Raw genomic sequence first — 26194 nt, 5'->3', positions numbered from 1 at the left:
ATGCAATCATAATTGTCTGTACTTTATTTGCCTTGCTTTATTTCAGAGGCCAGCAATTGAAATGCCGCTGGTGTCTTTCCAAATAGGTCATCCTCTGCAGAAATTCCTCAGCGTGCCTTCCAGAAACCACATTGCATTTCCTTCACATCCCTTTCAGGCAGTGTGATTCAGTGACCTCATTTCACCTCTGAGGTCCAAAGCATGTTTATAGCATGTATAAAACAGTTTGGGGAGGGATACATATTTGTGTATTGAGCTTCCCTGCCTAATGTGTCTAATAAAGCACTTTGTGGTACAGAGAATGTAAAAGAAAACCAGACCAATGTTTTCGGCTTAGGCTGTCTTTAAGCTTTCTGCTTTTTACTTGTTTTGTATTTCTGCTAGATTTTTTCCATGTGACTCATTGTTTTGGGCAAATCTACCCCTCTAAAACTCTCAGACAACACTGGGTTATTTGTTCCTAAAGTACTTATAACGGAGGTATCTTTTGTCCTTAAGTAAAGAAAAAAATGGTTATTTTGTTAAGTAAGTTTCCATATAACTTATTAGCTGAGGTACTTAACTTTATAGAAATCTATTATTAGGTAGAAATATAAAATAAGCATTTGGGCAAACCAATAATGCATTATTGTTACTCTTGTCTCAGCACCAGCCTTAAACTTATAAGTTCATATGATTTTTGATAATGTTCTCAATTTGATTTTCAAAAAGACTGTCAAAGCACCTCACCCATTTCTTATAGTGGTGTTGTGTTCACTCCATTAAACAGGAGATTGAGCATCTATTTTGTTTCCAATTTACTTTGCAGAATTTGCACTTAGAAATATTAATTTGATTGTATGTGAATTATTAGCTCTACATCATGTTTGTGCAAGGCTATGTAGTTATGGTGTCGTCTCATATAACTATGACCATACTTGCCAACTCTTCATTTTTTACCTCCGAGAGATCCCTGAGGGCAGACGGGGGTGAGGCGGACCAATCACGTCATTTGGTCCTGCCTTTGCAATTAAATTGATGTTTTGTTGCAGGAGCAGGCCCAAATGATGTGAATCCTCGCGAAACGCGTCATTAAGGCTTACATCTGGCCCACTTCTCAAGGAAGAGGGCTGGATGTGGGAGAATTGCCTGCTTTCCTGGGAGTCTGGGAGACCTACCTGGAATTCGGGAATCTCCTGGACATTCCAGAAGAGTAGGCAAGTATGACTATGACCATCACCTCAAAGATGTTTTCTGCAAATTGTGTATAATTTAATCTCGGAAAGCATTTTGTAAGCCACCTTGGAAAGAGGTGTGTGGCTTGCTTCAGTTATAGACTGATAAGAATCTATAGGGTCTATGTATTAAAAGAGTTGAATGACAATCATTATCACAAGTCGCAGTGATGTTCTAATGAAGTACCACTGTAATTTAACATACCGGGTCTGCTCTGGGACCCCTGGCAAAGTTCCCCTTCTTTCACGAACTGTGTTTACTATTTGCCAGCAGCCTAGCGCTGCCGGTGAATGGAGGAAGTGTTATGCACATGCACATAGCACTTCCGCGGATGAGGGATTTAGCTGGATCCCATAGAAAATGACAGGCAATGCCATCCTGAGGTGGCATTACCTTGCTGCATAAAGCAGAGCTTTTCAAAGCTTAATGAATTGCAGAACTTCACAAACCTCATATTAATCTATGTGGGCTTTGTTTAGAAATGTTAAATGGGCTATGGCAGGAGAAATCTTTGATTTCTCCTGCCATAAACCATTTATAAATTGTGTGATGGCCGCTTTACTGAGTCTGTTTTAATAGCTAAATAAAATACATAAATAAATGACAAAATATACCCTTCATAGCTACTATTAAAATCAAATGATAAAAACTACACTTAGATATTACACTTTTAAAATGGCATATAAAATTGTGTGATCCTCTTTAATACAATAATTGACACAATATTGTTCCAGTGAAATCATGTCTCCTGAAGAAAATATATTCACATGCAGATTGTTATTGCAGTACCTCTCTCATCGTGTAATGGCTTTGAAGGGGCTGTTTCAAGAATGTACAGATCACAGCACAGCAAACAGGTGTGCTTCATTGCTACAGTCCGACTTGCGACACCTCAGTTTTTAAAGGTGAGTGGTTCCATCTAATCGTAACCCCAACACTATGTTAGCTAGTGATATGTTTGTATTGTCACTACCAATAAATATTGTCCAATGCGATTAATGTGGTTCCAATGTGCAAAGAGATTTAATATCAAAATATAGCAGAATTACAGCAATCCATGATGAAGTATAAGAAGGTATAACAACATACAAGAAAGTATAACTTAATACATTACGTATGCGCTCCTGGATGTAGGTACAGCTTCAGTCTTGACATCTGCAGTCAAAGAGACCTGTTACTGGGCCAGGGGCTTGCTTATATACAGTTTGTATACATTGTGACATTACAGTTTTTTTGTTAATTCAAAGATAAACTAAGGTCTTTCTTCATTGGTACAAGGTGTATGATGTTCCAGTAGAATGCTGCTCATTGGTCATTTCAAAGGAGTTCCCTATCCAAAGGAGGGGACAACACACTCCAACAGCTGAGCACATGTCTTGCTTCAGGGAACCGACTAAATCCAGTTTAAACCAATCTATTGTGCTGCATACAGTATTATAGAGTTTGAATCTTATAATAATCATAACTAGCGATTGCAGTGTGTCAATAATCATAACTAGCGATTGCAGTGTGTCAATAATCATAACTAGCGATTGCAGTGCAGCCGCTGATACTAGATTTCTTCTGGTGAAATGAAGACCAAACACCATACATTTCTTAGAACCTGAACCATAAACGCCATTAATGTAAATTTATCTTTGTGTAAATAATCAACACGTCCAATCTAACTCCCATCAAAAGATGCAAACATTTGCACGCTCAAAACACCACCATTTTTACATGCAAATTCTATGTGTTGCTTAACATTGGGCACAATTGCACAAAAACAGTGCAAATGGCATATGTACTGAGGTACGAGCAGTTTTGGAAATTATTCTTCTTGACTAATATTCATAACCGTGGAGGGAAGGTGTGAGCTAACGTAGGCCATGTATAGTAAGGCGCTCCGAGGGCGCTCCCATCGAGATGCGGCTGATTAAAGTCCTGGGTTACCGTAAGTACGCTTGGTTTCAGTCGTATCATATGCACCAGCTACAGGGCAGGTGTTGTGTGTGTTCACTAATAGTAATGACTGATACAGCATAGTCTTTGTTTTAAAAACTGCACTTATGCATGCCACTAGATAGCACAGAACATGTGTATGCAAGTAAGATAGACTATATAAAGGCATTGTATGTACAGTATGCATTAAAAGCATCTTTATGTATTTAATGTTTATGTATTGTTAAATACTTTTTTTAACATTTTTTTTTAATCCATATTTGTATTAATGATTATACTGTTAAGAGTTGTTAATTTGTTTTAAAAATATACATTTTTCTGTATGCGTTCTGATGTGAACTTTTATTGTACATACACTTGTGCGTATACTGCAGTCTGTTCTGTTGGTCAACGTAAGACAAGTATCATTTAGGCAGAGCATACGAACACCCAGATTCAAATCAAAATGCATCTTGAGATCCACTTAGATTTGAATACAGTCGGAACTATGGTTAAGTTCCGTGCTCTTTTTTAACAATCAACTTACCTGTAAGAAATGTCATGTTTAAGTTTGTACTAAGTTTGTAAGGCTGCAAACAGAGGCACACATTTGTACAATAGTGCACATAGGTTAAAGAGATACTGGTGGAGGACATATGTGTGACAAAATAATAAAGAGTCTAATTCAACTTACATATTTTGAAGTGGAATTTTTTCCACAGCTAGCAACAGAACACCTGCAAAGAACTCCCTTTTAAAAGAAGGGTGGGAGTGTCATCTGTCCATCAAGTTAGGGCTGTGGGAGGAGTGATCGATGCCAGACAGTGGCCGGTATCTAGGGAGCTGGTCTCTGCTACTTTATCATTACGGTCACAAGAAATTGTGTGCAACTTCATGTTATGAATTACTTTGCATCCTGACAATAAAAAGAAAGTAAAAAGCATAAAGGTGTTTGTATGTGCATCATCTGAGGTGTTCCTATGTCACAAACTGTAAAACTATACCTGTCTTCCTCCCATAACAATGTTTTGTTAATATACTTGTAATCAGTTCATCAGGACACTGAAGCATGGGTGGGCACTGCTGAGCTCTTTATTCAGCCATTTGCAGACTCTGGGTACATTGCACACTGGCCACACCCACTTCCCAGCATTCCCCATGGTCTTAGGGACCATCACTAAAGATTCAAGCTTAAACATATAAGGGAGTGTCTACAAACATTAAGCATATCTAATGCAATAACATCACATCTTCTTTTCTTTAAAGATAAGCCCTGTATCCTTCAGTATAACAATTTAACAATATAACATTAAGAACATCATCTAACACGTTTCAATGAGTCTCTCAGGTCTGCGTATTTCTCTTATGGGTCTTTCACACAAAGTCTGTGTATCGTCAACCATGTTGGACCTTTCTTCCATCATGGTTTGTTCACCATTATCAAGTCCATCATACATGTCAGATGAAGGGTATTCTTCAGTCGTGTTGCCATCACTATGGTTGGGTTGAGATCTTAAATCGACCCGATTTCTTCTTACTTCTGTTCCACGATCTGTACGTACAATATAAGATCTTGGTGCTACTTGTGCTTGCACAATACCTTTCTGCATCCAAATGCCTTTCTCATGATCTCGGAGACGGACTTGGTCACCTGATCTTAGATCAGATAAGCTTTTTGCTCGCCTATCATGGTACAGTTTCTGTTTCTCCTGTTGACGTACCTTACTCAGTCTCACCAATGCTGAGTTATGCGTATTAAGCAGTTCGTCACTTATCGGAAGATTTGCTCTAATCCTCCTTCCCATCAGCATTTGTGCAGGAGAGAGTCCATTCTGTAAAGGTGTACTGCGGTAGATTAAAAGACTTTTGTAGAAATCTTCTTTGCCGTCTTGTGCTTTTTTCATTAGACTCTTTACAGTTTTTACTGAACTTTCCACCAACCCATTTGACTGTGGATAGTGGGGACTCGATGTTGCATGGACAAATTCCCACTCTTCAGCAAACTGTCTAAATTCAGCGCTGGAAAACTGAGGTCCATTGTCAGTGAACACTTCCATAGGAACACCATGCCTTGCAAAGATTGACTTCATGCAACTGATTACGGCTTTACTAGTAGTTGTAGGTAGAGTCTGCACCTCAGGGTAATTAGAATAATAATCAGTCATGACAATGTGTGTTTTTCCAATACAATCAAACAAATCTGCGCCTACCTTCTGGTATGGTCTCTCTGGCACTGCATGAGGACTCAGCGGCTCGACTTGTTGCTTTGGTCTGTACGTAAGACACAGTTCACATGTAGCTGTTGTCTGTGCTATGTCCTGGTTCATTCTTGGCCAATACATCACTTCACGCGCCCTCCGTTTACATTTCTCTTCTCCTAAGTGGCCTTCATGTATCTTGCACAGCATAATTTTTCTTAGTCGTGCAGGTATAATAATTCTATTGCCTTTGTAAATAATACCATTGACAACCGTAAGGTCAGTGCGGTACATCCAATAATCATGAATAGACAGTGGGCACGCATTTTTTTCTGCTGGCCATCCTTTCAGAATGATGTCTTGTAACACTTTCATTGTGATGTCTGTCTCTGTTTCTTTTCTTATCTGTTCTTGTCTTGCAAGAGACACAGGTAGAGAAGCTACAATCAAATTAACATATGCGTCTATCTCTTTATCCATCAGACTTTCAGAACCTTCACTTTTGTTCACAGCACGGGAAAGTGTGTCAGCAATGTACATGTATTTACCAGGACAGTACAGCAATTGGACATCATATTTCTGTAGTCTTATAAGCATTCTTTGAATTCTCATGGGACAGTCATGCAACGATTTAGCCATGATAGCTACCAATGGCTTGTGGTCAGTTTCCACTGTAAACGCTTGACCATACACAAATTGATGAAATCGCTCACATGCATATGTGATTGCTAGAAGTTCTTTTTCTATCTGAGCATATCTTGTTTCAGCACTTGTCAATGCTCTTGATGCATAGATTACCGGTTGCTCTGTGATGGTCCATTTCAAGTTTTGCCAACTTTCTTCTTGTTCATGTGACCACATCCACTCATTATTTTTGTCCAACAACCATCTTAGAGGTGCTGTTTGTTCGGAGAGTTGAGAAATAAACTTTCCTAAGTAAGTAATCATTCCTAGGAATCTTCTCACGTCGTCTTTGTTGTTAGGACGTTCCATGTTTATTATGGCTGATATTTTCCTCGGGTCAGGCTTCACACCTTCCTCCGAGACCACGTCACCCATAAAGGTAAGTGTTTTCACACCAAATTCACATTTGTCCTTGTTCAGCTTTAGATTCACCTTCTTGATAAGTTCCATTACTTGTCTCAGTCTAGAATCATGTTCTTCTTTTGTAGATCCCCAGACAATAATGTCATCCATCATTGTTTCAACACCTGGAATGTGTTCAAAAATCATGTGTATCCTTTTGTGATATACTTCTGGAGCAGACAATATCCCATATGGTAGTCGAAGGAATCTGTATCGACCTTCTGGGGTATTAAATGTACACAGCATTGAGCTGGCTTCATCTAGCTTCATTTGCCAGAATCCTGAAGATGCATCCAATTTACTGAACCATTTTGCTCCCGCAAACTGTGACATGATTTCATCTCTGGTTGGTAGTTTGAAATGTTCTCTTTTAATAGCCTTATTTAAATCTCTTGGATCCAGACATATTCTGAGTTGTCCATTTTTCTTTTCAACAATTACTAAGGAGCTCACCCATTCAGTAGGCTCATCAACTTTCTGTATCACACCCAAAGCTTCCATGCGGTTTAACTCCTGTTTTAGTTTTTCTCTCAGCGCAAATGGCACTTTTCTACAGGGGTGTATCACTGGAGGAACTTGCGTGTCTAGATTTATCTTATGCTCGCCAGGCAGACAACCTAAACCTTCAAACATGTCTCTGTATTCTGTAAACACTGATTTGCATTCATCTTCTACTTGTGATGTCACCATGAAAACTTTCTTTATCAAGTTAAGCTTCTCACATGAACTTAATCCTAGAATCGGTTGTACATCCTTATCCACAATCAGTAGCGATGTTTTGAACTTTTGTCCTTTGTAGCTCAGGGTCACTAGGCATGTACCTTTCACAGGAATTTCCTCCCCAGTGTAGCCTGTAACTTTCACATTGGCTGGATGAATTTTAGGTTTTACTCTAAAAGTCTTATAGTCTTGAAACGATATCAAATTCACCTGCGCACCAGTATCAAGCTTAAAGGGAATGACAATCTCGTTCACTGTTAAAGGAACAATCCATTCTTTCTTGTCTGTACTGCAAAGTTCAATACAATTCACAAAAAAATCTTCAGACGTAGCTTGTTCAACGGCATGCACTTTGTTTGTTTCACTATTGGTTCTACAGCATTTGGCAAAGTGATTAAGTCCACCACATTTCATGCAGGTTTTACCATAAGCAGGGCACATTTTAGGATTGTGAGTATTTCCACATCTACTGCAGATTTTCCTATTAGATTGCATTTTAGACTGCTTCATTTTAGAGAATGGTGGTTTGCTTGGCTCTGTTTTCTTCACCACATGTACAGTAGTATCAGATTCCTTGTGTAACTGTTTGGCTTACAGTCTGGTCATTTCTGTAGATCTGCACATAGTCATTGCCTTGTCAAGTTCTAGGTCTTGCTCTCTCAGCAATCTTTCTCTGAGTCCATTATCAGGTATTCCACAGACAATACGATCTCTAATCAGTGAGTCCTTTAAATCACCAAACTCACAGGTTTTGCTGAGTGATTGCAGTTCTGTAACATACTGATCAAATCCTTCTCCAGACTTCTGATCACAGGTGAAAAACTTATATCTTTCATATGTCACATTTTTCCTTGGCACAAAGTAATCTTCAAACTTTTGCATTATAGAAGATAGCACCATATTCTGCCCTTCAGCAAACTGAAAACTGTTATAAATGTCCAGCACATCCTCTCCTATCACATGGAGGAAGATGGATGACTTTGTTTTATCCTCCATTGCATCAGCTCCACATGCAGCAAGATATATATTAAACCTTTGTTTAAATCTTTTCCAGTTTTCAGACAAGTTGCCAGACATGAGCATGCCTGCTGGAGGAGACAGCCTATCCATAGTTACTCACTGTTTGATGTGACCAGAGCACAAGACAGATATTCAGACACTGCGTGTCACAGCTTTACAGACTTCTGCAGGATCCTTTCACACTCTTAGCTCTAGCAGTCCAGTTAAAACTTCTTCTGACACCATGTTTTGTTAATATACTTGTAATCAGTTCATCAGGACACTGAAGCATGGGTGGGCACTGCTGAGCTCTTTATTCAGCCATTTGCAGACTCTGGGTACATTGCACACTGGCCACACCCACTTCCCAGCATTCCCCATGGTCTTAGGGACCATCACTAAAGATTCAAGCTTAAACATATAAGGGAGTGTCTACAAACATTAAGCATATCTAATGCAATAACATCACAAACAACGCATTAAAATCTGAAAGTAACTTTTGTAATTTCCTTTTAGGATTCTCCACCAAAGTTCACTTGCGTAATGTCCTTAGCCAATACTACCAGAATGAAAAAGTACTAGCCTACTGCTTTACAGACAACATATATTTCTTCAGGCCACTGGTATTATATTACTATTTCAGCTCCCCCCCCCCCCCCCACACACACACACACTCCCCATAATGTATCATCCCTTATATCAATGACAGGGGATGATATAACAGAACCATTTATTACAATATAATGCTGGGACAGCACATCCGATAAGAGGCTGTCCCGGAAATGTCTTTACCTAATTTACAGCTCCAGGATCTGACCATGAGTCAGATCACGCATGCGCAGAGTCATTTTCATTACTTAACAGAAGGTAGGGTACAAAGCCTGTCGGAGAAGTAGTCTAAGATCCTTCTCCTGCGATGCTCTCCCCATAGGGCAGAGCTGCTAATTGGCCAAGACTGCAGTCCACATTGAGAGTTATGGGGACTGCGGTATTATGCAATACTTAGCCTAATCAAGGATATATCTATGATATCTCCTGTCTTTCCACATGGTTTAAGGCTTAATAAATAAGCCCCTAAAGCACCAAAGGCCTCATTTAGAGTTAGGAGGAAACACAGCTCAAATGTGTAATTCTCCACCTTGTGAAACCCATGTTACGCTACAGGGAGGGTAAATTTAAACAGTTTAAAAGCCAGAAGCACATTTAACAGGATCAGCTCCAAGTCTAAATGAGGCTCAAAGTCTTTGTTAGCCTGACAATGTGACAAAGGTATAGGAAGGCTAGAAAGTCAGAACATACCAAAGATACTTCAGGAAAGCTATAAGGTATAATCTGTATCTATATTGAAACAAGCATCTCCGATCAGGAAAAGTCTGCATGTCCAGTGAGGAAATTTGTTTATGGAATTTTTCTTTGCATGTGTCTGTATACAATAGGGTGGTATGCAGCATTGCATAAAGATCATACAGAAAACTGCATAGCTTGATAAATATCCCCATAAGGGATAATAATTATTTTTTAGCCAACTCCCTCCACCCAATTAGCATATCTGTGTAGGCCCTAAGCCAGGGACCCCCAGAGTTTGAGAAACTCACTGCTAAAAGCACTACAACTATTCGTGGCCCACCTTGACAAATGGGAAAGGGGGAGCTGTTGCTTTGTCTTGTCAGTGTCTAGGTTAGAAACTGGCACAGCACAGTTTGAGTGTGACCTGTTCTTGTTGCTCAAAACTGGAACAAAAATCATTGCATCGCTGTTGTGAGTGAACTCTGTGGGACTGCTGGGGTCCTGGTTGGAGCGAAGAGGATTGTTGACTAAAAATGACTTTCCAACTGAGCTAACAAGTAAATCTGTGCAAGGCCAATAACTTTGATTTTTGGAAATTTCAATATAACCGCATCCACTGAGTGAATTTTTGTGCATTCTGGATCTTCGTGGTCCTTGTATCTGCATATAGTAAGCCTTTTTTTTAATAAGAATAAGTTTGATAACTTGTATATGAATTTGCCATTTGCAGTGCTTCAGTGGTTTTGTTTTCATCAATAATTGAAAACTGCACTTAATGTATGTGTGATTCTTTGATTTGCAGGAAATGTGTATAGTTGAGGAAATATTTGAAGAATTCACATCAAGGCACAGTCTAGAATGGAAGTTTCTCTCTCTAGATTACAGGTGAGTCTGGGGTGACTTATAGCAGGTGTGTTTGGGGCAGTAGCATTGGGCCCAGAGCTGTTACTTAATAATTCTAAATATTTCAGTGTGTACAGAAAAAACATACTTAGTGGAAGGCAGTTGGGTCAAAGGTAGCTTTTATTGGCCACTGGTGAAAGTGTGAAATCTGGGAATGTCTTTGTACTATAGCGAGTTCCGTGCCAACTTTAACCCTTTTTGTTATATTGACCCTATACAGGGCTCCACCAATCATTGGATACTTGCCTTTTGAAGTTCTTGGTACATCTGGATATGATTACTATCATGTAGATGACCTAGAGATATTAGCCAAGTGTCATGAACATTGTAAGTATTCAAAATTATGGAACTGTAAAATGTATGTGTTTACCAGCAGTCTTGTCTTATTCTTACAAGTTTGAAGGTCATTGAAGACTGCACAAAAAATGTGGGGGTACAATGGTGAAGCTGTCTTTTTACACTGTTGCATCTGTGTGTATAAAAATGTGCATAGATTAGTGTAACCAGATGGCATCCATTGCAAGAGATTGGTGGACCTGGGAGATAGGTGTTCAAGGAGATAGGTGAACCTGGCCAGAATTGGCGAGATTGGGGATTTCCAGGTGCAATTCAAGCGTTCCTTAATTAGACATCTAATTATTTGAACAAATGCAAAATGATATTTCATTATGTAAAATGGAATATTTTAGTAAACTCTAAAGGGTGAAGACTGCAGATCCCCACTAAAACACCTTTAAATATGCGCAAAGTTTTTTTTAATCTACAAAATGGGACACACTTTGCGCATTCCAGCCGCTATAAGAAAATGAGTAGGCAGACTAAGGAGAGGATGGGGGTTACTAGTAGGAGGGGTGTAATTGTGCAGGGATCCTTGAATGCTTAAGCCGGACCAGCAGGGATGACAGAAAGAAGAGTATATCTGAGGCAATAGAGCATGGACCTGGTACCACTGTGAAATCATTTTCTAATTGGTCTATAAGAATTTGCTGGCCATTGAGGGTTTCAACTGTGTAAGAAACATGTGAGCAAGTAAGATGTATTGAAAACCCCTACAGAACCAGCTGTACTCAAGTATTGGTATCCCGATTCTCAGAGACTGTTTCTTCTTCATGCAAACATGCCAAGCTGTTACTCTGTAAGCAGGGGGAATTTTATATTATTGCTTCAAGTTTGAGTTTACCTGTACTTCTGTGACATTATAGCTCTGCTATTATTTTGTTCCATATATTGGACTGTTTGATGCGCATTATTATTTGCTGTGTTTCACTCTCCAGCCTATAAAGGCTCTGCTAACCTGCCATCATGTGGTTGAACATAATAAACCTGCTCATTATTTTGTTTACATTTTACTTTGTGGCACTACATGGCTCAGCGAGATCTGGGTGTCAGGGTATGGTGGCACTTGTGGTTCTCCAGGTGTCAGCATGCCCTGGCTGCCATGGTATGCTGGTGCTTGTAGTTCTACAAGCACCAGCATGCTCAGCCTGTTAATGGCACCTGGGCTGGCTGGGACTTGTAGTTCCACAAACTAAAATGGTGTTTTACACTTTTTCTTATTTTTAATTCACTTTTTTACCCTAAATCCACCACTCCAGAGGTGTAGGAAGAGCCCTAGTACTTTCAGTATGGGGATGAGTCTCCCTGGCTGTCATTCTAGCTGTCATTTTGTAGAATGTACTAATTAAATGATAACTAGAATCTGATTGGTTGCTATAGGTAACATCTCCACTTTTCAAATCTGCAGTTTAGTAAATATACCCCTAGGTGTTAGATAGGCGGCACCTTGTTCCAGCCCCTGGGTGATGAGGGCTGCCAATCAAGCAGCCAGCAGAGATATCTCCCTTCCCATTCCCAGAAGCCAGGATAAAAAGCCATGCCTGTAGATGAGAAGGGAGTTCAGTTAGATTAGCATCTTCTGGTTTGCCAAGAACCAGAGGCTACAAGGAAGGTCGATGAGGACCATAGATCTTCATCCTCATGCCCTGCTAGTCCTGTGGATGCTTGTGCCAAACGAAGGTGGGCAGATATTGAAACAGGGCCGCTGCTTTGCTACAGGAAGTGGAGTAAAATTGGACAGTGCAGATACACAATGGGTTGGCTATTGAGAGGCCACTAATCATAATTTACTATTTCCCTTTATGTTATTTTGCATTATCAGTGTGTGATTGTTTAACCCTTTCATAAAAGTGTTATAGTTTTGCTGGTCAATAGTTTTAAATAAACATAATACTCTTTGTTCAGATATTTACCTGGACATGAAAATACTTCCCAGGTCAATGGTACTGAGGTTGGTGATAGGTGTCAGCAAAATGCTTAGGTTAAACTCTCTGCCGGTCAGTGAGGGCAAATAGCTTATAGGTGCCCTAGTATTGTGACAAGGTACATATATATTTACAATTGTAATGTTGTGAGGAAAGTAGGATGCGAAGGATACAATATTAGAAATCATAATGCAACTGCTTTGATCATTATTTAGTGTAAGGTTTGCACACCAATTTGCTTGTAATTGTTAAAGTACACAGATGGTAGAGTCACAAGGTTGACACATTATTATGCATTGTGTGTCATATTTCATATGTTGTAATGTTATCTGTGAATTATGGTATATTGGATTGTAATGTTTAAATTGCGCTAGGTAGGTGACATGTAACAAATTGCCAATGTGTGTTCAGTAACTGTTCTGTGTAAGTTAAATAGCAGACCTTGAGTTTAATTATTAGTTGGGTAATGTCATAACGTAGATGTTAAAATATGCATACTGTTAAAGTTATGTTAATATTATAAGACTCTGTTTGCAGCAGCCTTATGTCTTAATACAATTATTCAGCCAGGCTTTGGTCAATATTCTATTGTGTAGTCAGCAGCCTGACTAATGTTTGCACAGTATACAGAACATGCTATTTGGTATTTGGAATATAAGCAATCCCCTACACTACTAGGATTTCAGCTGATTATAATAAACAACAACAACTTGTAGAATTTTAATGATATGTGAGACTGTAGACAGGGTGTTGAATGCAGCCGATTGGATGGTGTAAACCAGGCCTGTCCAACCTGCGGCCCTCCAGGTGTTGGGAAACTACAAATCCCAGCATGCCCTTCCAGCTATCAACTGGTTGTCTACTGGTAAAGCATGCTGGGGCTTGTAGTTTCACAACACCTGGAGGGCCGCAGGTTTCACAGGCCTGGTGTAAACCATCCAATCGGCTGCATTCAACACCCTGTCTACAGTCTCACATATCATTAAAATTCTACAAGTTGTTGTTGTTTGTTATAATCAGCTGAAATCCTAGTAGTGTAGGGGATTGCTTATATTCCAAATACCAAATAGCACAGGAACACAACAGTTTAACATATTGGGGGATTATTTTAGTTAAATAAAAAAAGTTCTGGCTGGAGTTATCCTTGAATAATGTGCTTTAGTGTGTGCATAAGTCTTTATGGCAATGCCTGTAATATGCAGTAGTATCGGCAACATTAATGATGGTTATGATAATCAATTAAGCGTTAAATAAACTAATCTGTGAAATAATGTTGTACTCTCCAAATCAGCTAACACTTAGTGCTGCAGAGAAGCTGATAAGATTAATAGGGTAGCTGCATTGCAACATCTATTGTGCTGTGGCTTGGGGACTAGGCAGGAGGTGGGCGTAACTGACCAACCCAGGGTAGGATGTGAGCCTATCACAAGATGCTCTCAACCTCTCTGGGATGACAGATACCACCTGCCGCTGTTACCATCATGTGAAGCTGTTGAGTCCCTGGCCATACTGCAATAAATATTGGGGACTGCAGCTGGGAAAATGTATTAAATTATTATATGACAGGAATGGAAAACAAAATTGACATCACATTTAAAAAATTAATTCCACTAAAAAGGTGTCTCACACATTAGTAGAGATCCTATGAGTCCAGGAGGTGTCCTCCCATGGGGTCCTTTCCCTTACCTGACAGTCTACACTTAAACAGTGGAAATCTTCTGCGCCCCACAAGGTCTGATCATTTATTTCCACTACCATATTCCACTGGTCAAACTATGTGACCAGCCTCTATAACATATTACATTTCTTCTTTATGTTACTTTTCTTAAGCAGTTATTTTTATTTATAAAATGTATTTCCTTTTTATTATTATAAATTTTTTAAATGATTTTCATTCACATAACACCATCGTTATTACTCTTCCACACTATTATTTATTTATCCTATTCTTCACTTTTAATATTCATCACAACACGCATATCTTCATCCAGTCACTATCCACATCTCACACTATTTGCTTATACATTGTTTATGGTGTCTATATTGTTCTGTATGGTAACAAATAGTTAACTAGTACTGTTTCTAGACCAACTGGGTGGAGAATTACCATGTTTGTAGCACACTACACTTACACACTAGCAAAGCACATAGGTGAACCCTTTGGTCTACATTTATATCTTTAATGTGTCACTAATTCTATAAATTGGGGACTATTTAATGATTTATATGTTTAGTCTCATGATAAGGAAATTCTCAGAGGTAAGGTTTTATTCCTATATTTTTTAAAGGAGCAAAATCTATTTAATTTCCTTCAACAGTGATGCTGTTTGGTAAAGGAAAGTCTTGCTGCTATCGGTTTCTCACCAAAGGTCAACAGTGGATCTGGCTTCAGACTCATTACTATATCACGTATCATCAGTGGAATTCCAAACCAGAGTTTATTGTATGCACTCACTCTGTTGTGAGGTATGTCCTGCACTATTGCACCTTTTGTAGCATATTTTCTGTGAAATTTATGTATATTGTAGAATATGTACATCATTTTTTATAAAAATTTGCTATTATTATAATCAATTATAATGAAAGTATTAATAAAAACATGATTTTAATACATAGGGGATCCATAATGGATGCTCTCATTTTCCGCACTTTCTCCTAACCTTCCAACTTGTAAGATCTTTGAGACTGGAGCTTCTATATATCATTGCATCTAAGGTGTGGGCGTCACACCATTTATTGAGCACCCGCAAGTTACAGTGTGGACTGGTGGCTACAGTTGCCATCACCTTCCTATAACTGTGCATGAAGATCATAATCCAGCATGACACCAGCAGTGGCACCTCCTGCTGCTGCCTTCATATTTTGCTTTCATTATGATTCAGACGCTTTATAATAGCCTTGAATGACCCTGGGAGATCTGGGGGTAAATGTATCAAGGTCCGATTTTTTCAGCGTGTTAAAATCGCGGCAATTTTTTTAGTCAAAATTTTCTGAAATGTATCAAGCTGCGATTTTGACCCTGATTTTCAAAATCGCTGGTCATCTCTGGCGATTTGCTGCGATGTAAAACACTCCCGTGTTAGCTAACTCTCCTGTGTTGTAGCAGCGTGTTGTATAAACACATCACTGCTACACTGCCTGTCATACAGCTGCCGGAGCAAAAGAATAGATCAAAGTGAAAATCGGGGGAAAAATTTTGCGTGGGGTCCCCCCGATTTTCATGGAAGCAGCAGTGGGCTGGCAGCACTAGGGTTAAGACTAAATAGAGGGGGGACCCCACACCTTTTTTTTTTTTTTTTTAACTTTTATCTACTCTTTACAGTCAGTGTAACAGTGATGTGTTTATACAACACACTGCTAGAATGTAGCGTGTTGTATCTGGCGTGTTTGAAAGCAAACTCTCCTGAGTTTGCTTAATCGCAGCTTCATACATTTGAGATTGTATAGCTGCAGTAGCAAACAGTCGGGAGTTTGATCTCTATCGATTTTGCAAATAGCGATTTTGACAGAAGCACAACTCTGGCGATTTTGCATGAAATCTCAGCTTCATACATCTGCGAGTTTCAACCCTCCCGAGAAAATCGCTGATTTTGCAAAATCGCACCTTGATACATTTAACCCCTGGAGAGTGATGTGAAGGTGCTGGGAGAATCTGAGCAGGATTCATATATTAACTAGTTCATTGCTAGGGTGGTGACTTGCAGATGGGGTTTTTGTACAATATATGTCTGGTAAAGAGACTGAAGTCATGTGTCAACTCTGTAAGATAAATGTTATCAGAGGTACCTTATCTCCCCGACCTGTGAATAGAGGTACTGTGCTTATGCTTTATGAAGACAGTGGAGGTAATTTACAAATGGAAGGAAGCTCTCTGCAGTACAAGAACAGCATTGGAGCTGCTGTGTATCTTGATTTGCAAAAACGTACCTAGATTTCATCCAAGCACATAAATTTGCAGAGCAAATTGTGAATGTGCAGAAGTTGTATGTTTCAGTACAGAACTGAGATTTCCATATCTCCCTACATTTGGGTAGGCAGCATTGGGTCGGGGGTAATGGACACTACACACTGGGGCATGATACGTGAAGATAGGGCCATACCAGATGGGGGCATGTCTATGCTTTTGAAGCACTAAGCACTAACAGAGCCCTACAGTCGGGACTGTCCAGAATAAATTGGGACGGTTGGAAGGTATGGATTTCATATTGCAGAGTGAGATAAGTGTAATAACATAAGTGGAATTTAAAGAGTGTATTTGCAGGGGCGTTGCTTGCCCTCCACACTAGCCCTGAACCCTCAGCACTAGCCTTCAAACGGACTTGACTTTTGCATCAACTCAGAGCTCAACATGTATTTAGATCTACGCTGCCTGTTCATGTTTAATGTGCAGCTGTGTATAGGTCACAGGTACTCTTTGAACAGGAAACAGGTACGTGTAAAACTATAATTAAAGCTACATGCCTAGCAGATGAACGCACTAAACAAAACTGTACAGAAACTAGCAGAAATAATTGACTTTAAAGTACATTCTAGAAAATGATGAATCTGGTTGGCTGCTATGGGCAGATTCTCTAACTTTTTAAAAGATTTGATACATTTACCGCCAAATGTAATTGACAAATTTGCATGTCCAGCACAAATGCATTTTCTTTATTTTGTAACATCTTAAAGGTCTTTTACAAAACTGCAAAATATATACTTAGTATAATGACAACTTAGCACTAGCTATGTGCATTTTGTGATGGGAGAATTTGGGGATTTCCTTTCTGAGTACAATGCAGACACTTCTGTTTTCAGTGCATTAATGGGAGAACTGTGGTTTGATTGAATTGCAGCAACTAACGTCAGATATTTAAATTAGATTAAGCATAGTAAACGTAAGCATCTAATATACAATAGAATTGTTTTATGATCCTGTTCAATGGTCATATTGGGCCTGATTCAACTCGGAACTCATACTTATGCTAAACACTGGATTTGAATTACCCGCAGCTGAGTGTACTGTAAGTGGCCTATATTAGTCCTCCACTTCCCTCTCCCGTTCCGGCTCTCAAGCCATAAGGGATCATAAGGGTCAGATGTGTGTGGATATGAATTGTGTGCAGTTGCGGAAGTTTGGCTTATGAGCATGCGCAGTGCGAAATCACGCAAGATACGCTGCACAAACAGCCCTATGTCTGAATCATGCCCATTGCAAGAGTGCCACCTTTGACATGGGTGGTTGTGTAAATTAGGATTGTCACCTTGTCTGTACTTTATCAGCATGGCCAACAGAAAGGGGTTTTGGTTCCATTGATATCAATTGCATATAAACCTACCATAAATAGGAAGGTTTCCATTCTCAGTGGTTCCCCTCAGTAAAGTGTCTCAAGAAACTGAATTGAAACACTGACAGCTATGGATTCAGCTGCTATTAAACACAACATGGACCTCAGAATTGTTTATACTTCACCAGTTCTTGGTTTAACATCATTCAGATTATTTTAGAGAATATAGGTGACATGCTTCACATTCATGATTTAAGCGTGAGCTAAACTTGGCCATAGTAAACACTATGTATCAAGCTGAGAGTTTTCCTGCGGATTTGAAAAACCAATCAGATTCTAGCTATCATTTATTTAGTACATTCTACAACATGACAGCTAGAATCTGATTGGTTGTTATAGACAACATCTCCACTTTTCAAACCCGCTGGAAAACTCTCAACTTGATACATTTACCCACTACTGATAATTGGATCTGGACATTTCTTTCTTTGCTCTAAATTATAATTTTTTTTGTTGCAATTAGTTATGCAGATGTTCGAGTGGAAAGGAGACAAAAAGGTAGTTTGGATGACAAGTCATCAGAAGCCATTACATCTGCACTAAAGGTAATAATTCTGTGTTTTTATATCAAGCATTATATTTAACAAGTGATGTGAAAAGTTTATCTGCTCTGCTTCAGACATACAAAATAAGAGAAAGAAAAATAAGAAAAAGTCTCTATAAACAGTATTCCTTAATAATATTGTAAATGTTTAAGACCAAACAAAATAATTTTGTATCTGACAAGTCAATGCCACAAATAAAGTAAGTGGTATTTAAAGCTGAAAAATACATCCAAGGTATTATAGTACGATACATTTTAATAATTGATGCATTATATGTTAAATTACATCCTCCCTTTATGGGATGAATATTACGCAAAGTGAATTGAATGGATAATCTTAAAAAACTTTACCCTCATGACCATGGTGCAATAAATAATTAATAGAGATTAATGAAATGATTAATCAGTTCATTGATTTTTTTTCTTTTGTTTGTTCAGCTGGTACAACAGAGTTTGTACATATAAGATTTGTGTAATGAATGGGATAGTTTATAATTGCTCTCTAATGACTGGGATAGTTCAGAATGGATCTCTAGTGATTGGGATAGTTCAGAATGGATCTCTAATGACTGGGATAGTTCAGAATGGATCTCTAATGACTGGGATAGTTCAGAATGGATCTCTAATGACTGGGATAATTCAGAATGAATCTCTAATGACTGGGATAGTACAGAATGGATCTCTAATGACTGGAATAGTTCAGAATGGATCTCTAATGATTGGGATAGTTCAGAATGAATCTCTAATGACTGGGATAGTACAGAATGGATCTCTAATGACTGGAATAGTTCAGAATGGATCTCTAATGACTGGGATAGTTCAGAATGGATCTCTAATGATTGGGATAGTTCAGAATGGATCTCTAATGACTGGGATAGTTCAGAATGGATCTCTAATGACTGGGATAGTTCAGAATGGATCTCTAATGATTGGGATAGTTCAGAATGAATCTCTAATGACTGGGATAGTTCAGAATGGATCTCTAATGACTGGAATAGTTCAGAATGGATCTCTAATGACTAGGATAGTTCAGAATGGATCTCTAATGACTGGGATAGTTCAGAATGGATCTTTAATGACTGGGATAGTTCAGAAAGTACTGGGGCCAACCGAGTATTGTGGAACGTAGCAGGTTTCTCGGAAAGGGAGCTGCTAAACGTGAACATCTCATGACGCGGTTCTAGCAGTTGAGGATCTCACACTACTCTGCCCTTAACACACAGTAAGCTGCAATCCCTGATTTGGCACTACCTCAAATGAAGGGAAGCTTTGGAGATGCGATCCAAGTCTTTCCTGCATGTCATTAATGATAGATCACTTGAGATTGGGATCTAGTGTTCACTAGCATTCCATTACTGAATAATATACACATATTACGTGTAATTTACATGCCAAAAGCACAAAAGTTAAACTATACAGCACAAATGCTCTTTTGTGTGACAAGCCCACTTTTGCACTAGTGCCCCCAGTTTTTACAGGGAAGTGCAAAGATTTCCACAAACCGATTTGAGATTTTTGGCTGATCAAGGGAATTCCTTGCTGAATATGGATTCAGCTGAAGAATGCACTCAGCCTTTTCCCCTGCAGAAGAACATTATTTTTTCACCACTTCTGAGGTACGGCGTTTGGGTCTCATCCTATACTCTTAATATAACACAGTTTGCACCTTCCAGTTGCACGTTTGAGATAATGTGACTTTAAAGTGACGGCTCACTTTTTCTACCATGCACACTTGAGGTAATTTGAGGTGTACCTGAAATAGCCATTTAGGACAGACCAGGGAAAAAAGAATGGGTAAAAGAGTTGGTAAAGGGAGTGAGCAATTTTGTGATATTATATACTGACCTTCCTCTTTGATAAATATGCTTTTAGGACAAAGAATTAAGTGTGGACAGTGACCAACACTTTAATGTGCTAGACGTTAGTGCCTCGCAACTCAGCCCCAGCCGTACGCCCTCTGTTTCCTCAAGGAGTTCCCACAAATCTTCTCAAACCCTGGTCACCGAACCTGCTCGTGAGTAAAGAGATGTTCTTTAGTCTGCATAGAAATGTCCGTATATTTGAACAACTCTTAATGCTGACACCAGTCACTCGTTCACCAAAAAGGAGATGGCTTCTGAAAATAGAGCAGGCCTATTGTGTATACATATTCAAAGCAACAATCGTTATTGTACCAGGTTCCTTAGCTTTCCTAGGGTTACTTTATTAAAAATTACTTGGGCTAAAGGTGGAGTAAAAGTAACGTCCAAAGAATATTTGCCACCTCTTCCCCCATTATGTTGGAGAGGATGTGGTGAAAATAGTTTCTTCTTCCACGTTTGGTGGTCCTGCCCCAAAATGGCCACATTTTGGAATAACTTAACCACCACTGCTAGGTGCCTGATAGCAGATCATTGGAAAATATCTATAATCCCCATCCATTCAACATGTGCACAATAAAAAATGCCATGTCTACCTGATCAATAAGACTTATAAACTTGGTAAATCAAGGAACATCATAGTCCCAACAGTAACTATGGGGACTGCCTTTGCGTGCGATATCTGCCGCAATCCTTTTCTTATAAATAGCAATATTACTTAACAATGCAGTTATTCAGGAGATCTTCAGCTCTTAGGAGCTTTATAAATAAGCCCCTGGTCTTATGCAAATGCCGTCATTTTCACAGGAAGCGGCACCTCAAAATGGCAGTGTCTGTGGCAGCCGCAAATGTTTGCATGTTTTAACGGGAGTTTCTGGATAGATTGGGACTTTCCTAGCTGAATGTAAGATTACACCAAGATTTCGTTTTGTGGGATAAAATCTTTAATGGAGATTTAAGTGGTGCATAATATGCCTTTACAATGGCTTGCACTTGTTTGTGGGTGGCTCCAGAGATGCTCATAGACCGCAAAGGAACTTTAACTGTTGCTCAGTAGTTACAAGTAATTGAGAGGCTTTTTTTACCATCCTTCTCATTTGATGCAGATACGTCCTGTTTCTACCATACACATTTCCAGACGGACCTGGAAATACTTGCGGAAATTTGCACATATAAACTTTTTTGTACTTAAATTATCTTTAATATTAATAAAATGAGATACACAGTAACTTTGCTTTCATGTAGAGCCCCATACAGAATGCCATCCATCTACGATGAATAAATTCATTTGTTGTAATTCTATTTTTTATTTTTCATAATTGTTTTCAGCTCCTCCCACAAAGCTGAGTACAGACTACAACACTCAGTCTTTGCAAAGCATTCCCAGTATACAGCATGATGTACCTCTGCAACGAATGAGTCAGCCTGCCCCAGTTCAGGTATCAGCATTAAACCCGTAATGCTATGTCATGGTAATATAGGAACACAGCTCTCCTGGGTGCAAGATCAGACTTACAGATCAATAGCAAATTCCCAGCTCTAGATTAACAGCATTAGAATGTGGGACAGTGGGAAGGAAATTGATTATCACTGGGCATGGGCTCCTTCAGATTTATGTTTGGAGATCTTGTATTTAGCTTCTCTTGCGTTTGAGTTATCTCAGCTGTCTAACATTGATTTGACAGATACAGATTTGATAGATTCAGAATTGCTGGTGTCTATTTTTTTGCATAAATGTGTAAAATTGATCCAAAGGTAATTTTGGAAATGTAACACCTACCTCACTCTAGTCATTAGTTAAATGGACTCTCTCAGAAAAACAATGACCTATTGGTTCACCACCACTGTCACTTGATATGTCTGACATCAACAGTTGGAAATTACTACTGTGAATAGCTATTCGAACTAGTGATTTGAGACTGTTTACTTTGGGGAAATGACACAGCAGTGGTAGCATTAACATAATTTGGGGACACTGAACTAAAAGGTGCCAGTCAGGTACATTATTTAGTAGAGTGTATTTAACCATGGTTAAAGATAGGGTAGAGGTTGTTATTATAAAATACGCCCTTTTTTAACATAACCCATAGTTATGCTAGAGAGGAAATACCACTAATGTGTACCTATCCATTAACGCATGTGTTCAAACCTTTGGACTAGATAATATAATTTAATATGTGTTATTGTTATCATGTCTTCTCTTTCTCCATGCCAAATATTGCTTTTGCAAATGCTATTTATCATAATGTTTTTGTGTAGGCCTCCGTACCTACCCAGCAATGTGATGTACTTCAACAACAGTTGCTACAGCAAAATCCACTACAAAGCTCACCTACCCCTATGTCCCAGGTAAGACTGCTGTCACTCATGGGACCTCTACAAACTAGCATTCTATGGAAATAATTTCCGAATGGACAACACATTGTAAACTGCACTTGTCTGGCCTCCTTGCTCCTGTGTCTGTTCCTCTTTGTTCAGGATGCTACATTTGCAACTTTAATTTGCTCATTTTGCACAACCATTGTTCACTTAAAGTGTGCAGGGTTGTCAATGTCAAAGCACTATGTGCTCCCACTTTTTCCTTTTTCTTGGATAACATTTTCACCTAATTGTACACAATGCAGTAATAGCTTAGGCATTGATTTCATACATTTTTATGATTTGCACTTGCATTTTATGATTTTCCTTTGTAAAGCCCACAAATGGTGACAAAGATTTTAGGCAATGACATTTCCAGTAAATAAGGCGCACAATACAAAATAATACATTATCTGTGTCACATACTAAACCTTTGTCTGCACCTTGTTCTGCATACATGAAGTGATTTATTTTTACGCTAAAGGGAACTATACTGATTGATTCGTAAAAATGTCTGTTTGGGCATGTGTACATTGCGTGTTGAAGCCTGTGTTGCCTCTCTGCCTGAGTTGTATTGTAATCATCATCAATATTTATTTATATAATGCCAGCAGATTCCATGGCGCTTTACTCAATTGTAATAAAACAATACTGGACAATACAGATCACAGAGAGGTAAGGGGGCCCTGCTCACAAGCTTACAATCAAGTGCTCTTTAAAGGAACAGAACACATCTCAAGTAGGACTTTAAAAATGATCATGAGTAGCTGTTCTCATACTGCCCAGTTTATTGGTTTGATCTGGTTTCCAGGTCACGATTATAACTGTTCCCAGGCCCCTTATGACATTCACCTCCTCCCTTGTGATCTAAACCAGCTTCTACGACCCCGGCCCTGGGGTGCTGCGGACGTCCACCCCCTACAAGAAGGTTCACCGGGATTTCCCCTTTGTCCCTAACTACACCTTTATAATGGGTATTCTACCCATGCCTGGAGTTTCCCTGCCTCTAGCATTTCCCCCTTGGCTGACACCACAGACCAGATATGGCCCTGTCCACATCCCAGACTTTCTTCTTTCCTTTCACTTTCCATGCTTGTGATCCTAGACATAAAAAACGAAGAGTGGCTACCCTCTTTGCTTCTCATGTCACGTTTGAGATGCTGACATCGCATTCTGACCCTGTGTACTGTTAACCTGTACCCCCCGAAACAGAACTAACATCACTTTTTTTAGCCCTAGACTCATTGCTTGTTTGGGGTTTGCGAGGAAGAAGTGATTATTGGTGGGGATTTTAGTGTCATGGTAGATGAGTCGTCCTCTCTGGCTTCCCCCCTGCTGGCAGCTCGCGTCCTATAAATCAAAAGCTCAGGCATCGTTTTCTCTCATAATCTCAATGACTCCTGAAGGGATAGAGAACCCGGGTCCATGACTACAGGTTCTATTCATTCATAATACTTACTCAAGTTTAGACATGATCTTCCTCAGCCACAATCTGAGTCTAAAACTCCAGGAGGCCCATATACATCCTATCTGGTGTGAGCATTTCCACATATCGGCTGACCTTTCAGACATAGTCTCCCGCCTATGTCCTTCCATATGGCGCCTTAACGATTCTATCCTCCAAAATCCACAACTTACACTACAATTGCAGTCTACCTTAGATGAATATTTTCTTTTGAATGACCTTCCTGACATGTCCCTACCTTATATTTATGGCCTCACGCCTCAAGAAATTATATGACTCAAAACTCCAGACCTTAGAACAACAATACAAACTCTCCCCAGATGATGCCATCTTGACTTAACTTCATTGGGTGCGAGCTGGCTTGAGTCCCCTTCTATTGGGGTCCACTGCCGTGGCCTTGAAACAGCTGAGGCAGACGTTCTACGAGAGAGGAGATAAAGCAAATAGAATATTGGGCACTTGGCTGGGTCCATAGGTTCCCAAAATAAATAATATTAGGGCCCTGAAGTCTGCCTCAGGTTCCCCCATTTATAGCCCCAGTCAGATCAGATACGAGTTTCAGAGGTTTTACTCCTCCTTATATAACTTAAACAGTCTGAAACCAGGGTGCACTCCTCCTGCTGATCTCATAGCGGATTTCTTGCATTGTGCAAAACTCCCCAAGCTCTCCCACCTGTCATCACAACAACTGAATGAGCAGATATCGTTCGCCAAAATATTGGTGGTCATTAGGGTGCAAAACACCTCTAAAGCCCCTGGCCCAGACGGCTTTACTGCGGCCAATAACAATAAATTTTCCCAGATCTTGATTCCCTGCCTCCACATCCTGTTCAATGGTGTCTTGCGTGGAAACCCCTCCCCTAGTTCGATGTTGGAAGTGTATAGTGGTCATCCACAAAAAGGGGAAGGATCCCTGGATGTCAAGATATATGCCAAGATCCTGGCTACCCGATTGAAAAGAGTCCTCCCGAACTTGATCCATTACAACCAGATGGGATTCAACTCAGGCCTTCAGGCTACGGATAATACTCATCGTGCAACAGATTTAGTGCAGATTATCAATCATAGATGTCTCCCAGCCACTCTGCTCTCCCAGGATGCCAAGAAGGCATTCGACAGGATTTCATGGGACTTCATGTTTCATGCATTGAAGGCATATGGCTTCTCGGCTGAATTCCTGAGTGGTGGAACCGCATTGTACAACTTTCCCAGGGTCTTGATTAATGGCTTCTTATCTGACACACTCTCCCTTTCTAACTGGACGAGGCAGGGTTGCCCCCTATCACCCCTTGTTTTCGCTTTAGTCATAGAACCCCTAGTTGCAATGATCCTGCAGACTGCTATGATAACTGGTGTGGAGGTGGGGCCCCGAGAATTTAAGATCTATGTTTTCACTGGCAACATCCTTCTGTCCCTCACAAATCCACAGGACTCACTGCCTGCCCTATACAGCTTCATGGATGAATATAATTCTCAGTCAGGTTTCTTCATGCCCCCTCTTCTCTCAAAGCTAGCTTACAAGCTATCTTCACCCTGCATTGACATGCGCGCAAGATCAAGTATCTGTTAGTGGTCGCGGCGGCCCCGGGCACCGCCGCGACTCTCCTTGTTCTCCTAGTGACGTCCCGGCCGTTGCTATGGCAACCGGGGCATCACTTCCTGTTTCTGTGTCCCGGTTGCCTGGGCAACAACCGGGAAGCCTTTGTCTCTCTGACGCCGCGCCCGGCTTTTTGACAGCTAGCGCACAAGTTCAGGTAGGGACAGCCCTGCATATCTCTCAGGTTCAGCCAATCAAGGCTGATCTAAGCTTTATTACTGCTGGCACTCTGTAGACATGATTGGCTGCAGGCTCTGCATATCCATTATACTGCAGCTGAGGACACATTCTGAATTGTGTACTGATTGGCCATCTGTAATATTTAAGGCAGTGAGGAATGAGCCTCACTGCCAGTTATAGCGTCCTGTTCACAGTTCTGCTGCCTGCTTGTGCCCTCTCTGCTTGGTGTTAAAACCTGTGACTGACTTCCCGTGTATGACCCTCGCTTGTTCCTG

The 26194-nt window shown here is 39.9% G+C and overlaps 1 protein-coding gene across 2 annotated transcripts in view; it reads left to right on the top strand.

Moving 5' to 3' along the window:
- The window catches only part of NPAS2 (neuronal PAS domain protein 2), a 95143-nt gene that overhangs the window by 48408 nt on the left and 20541 nt on the right, over nucleotides 1-26194 (top strand). For both annotated transcript variants that reach the window (XM_075200240.1, XM_075200241.1), the window contains exons 8-15: nucleotides 2002-2120; nucleotides 10228-10310; nucleotides 10549-10655; nucleotides 14908-15055; nucleotides 18380-18461; nucleotides 20333-20474; nucleotides 21649-21758; nucleotides 22579-22668. In XM_075200240.1, the coding sequence (XP_075056341.1) occupies nucleotides 2002-2120; nucleotides 10228-10310; nucleotides 10549-10655; nucleotides 14908-15055; nucleotides 18380-18461; nucleotides 20333-20474; nucleotides 21649-21758; nucleotides 22579-22668 (881 nt within the window). The remainder of the gene's footprint in view (nucleotides 1-2001; nucleotides 2121-10227; nucleotides 10311-10548; nucleotides 10656-14907; nucleotides 15056-18379; nucleotides 18462-20332; nucleotides 20475-21648; nucleotides 21759-22578; nucleotides 22669-26194) is intronic.

Source organism: Mixophyes fleayi, chromosome 2 (genome assembly GCF_038048845.1).
Source record: "Mixophyes fleayi isolate aMixFle1 chromosome 2, aMixFle1.hap1, whole genome shotgun sequence".
Lineage (NCBI taxonomy): Eukaryota > Metazoa > Chordata > Amphibia > Anura > Limnodynastidae > Mixophyes > Mixophyes fleayi.
The sequence above is the reverse complement of the archived record's forward strand: the minus strand, read 5'-3'. Positions and strand labels throughout refer to the sequence as shown.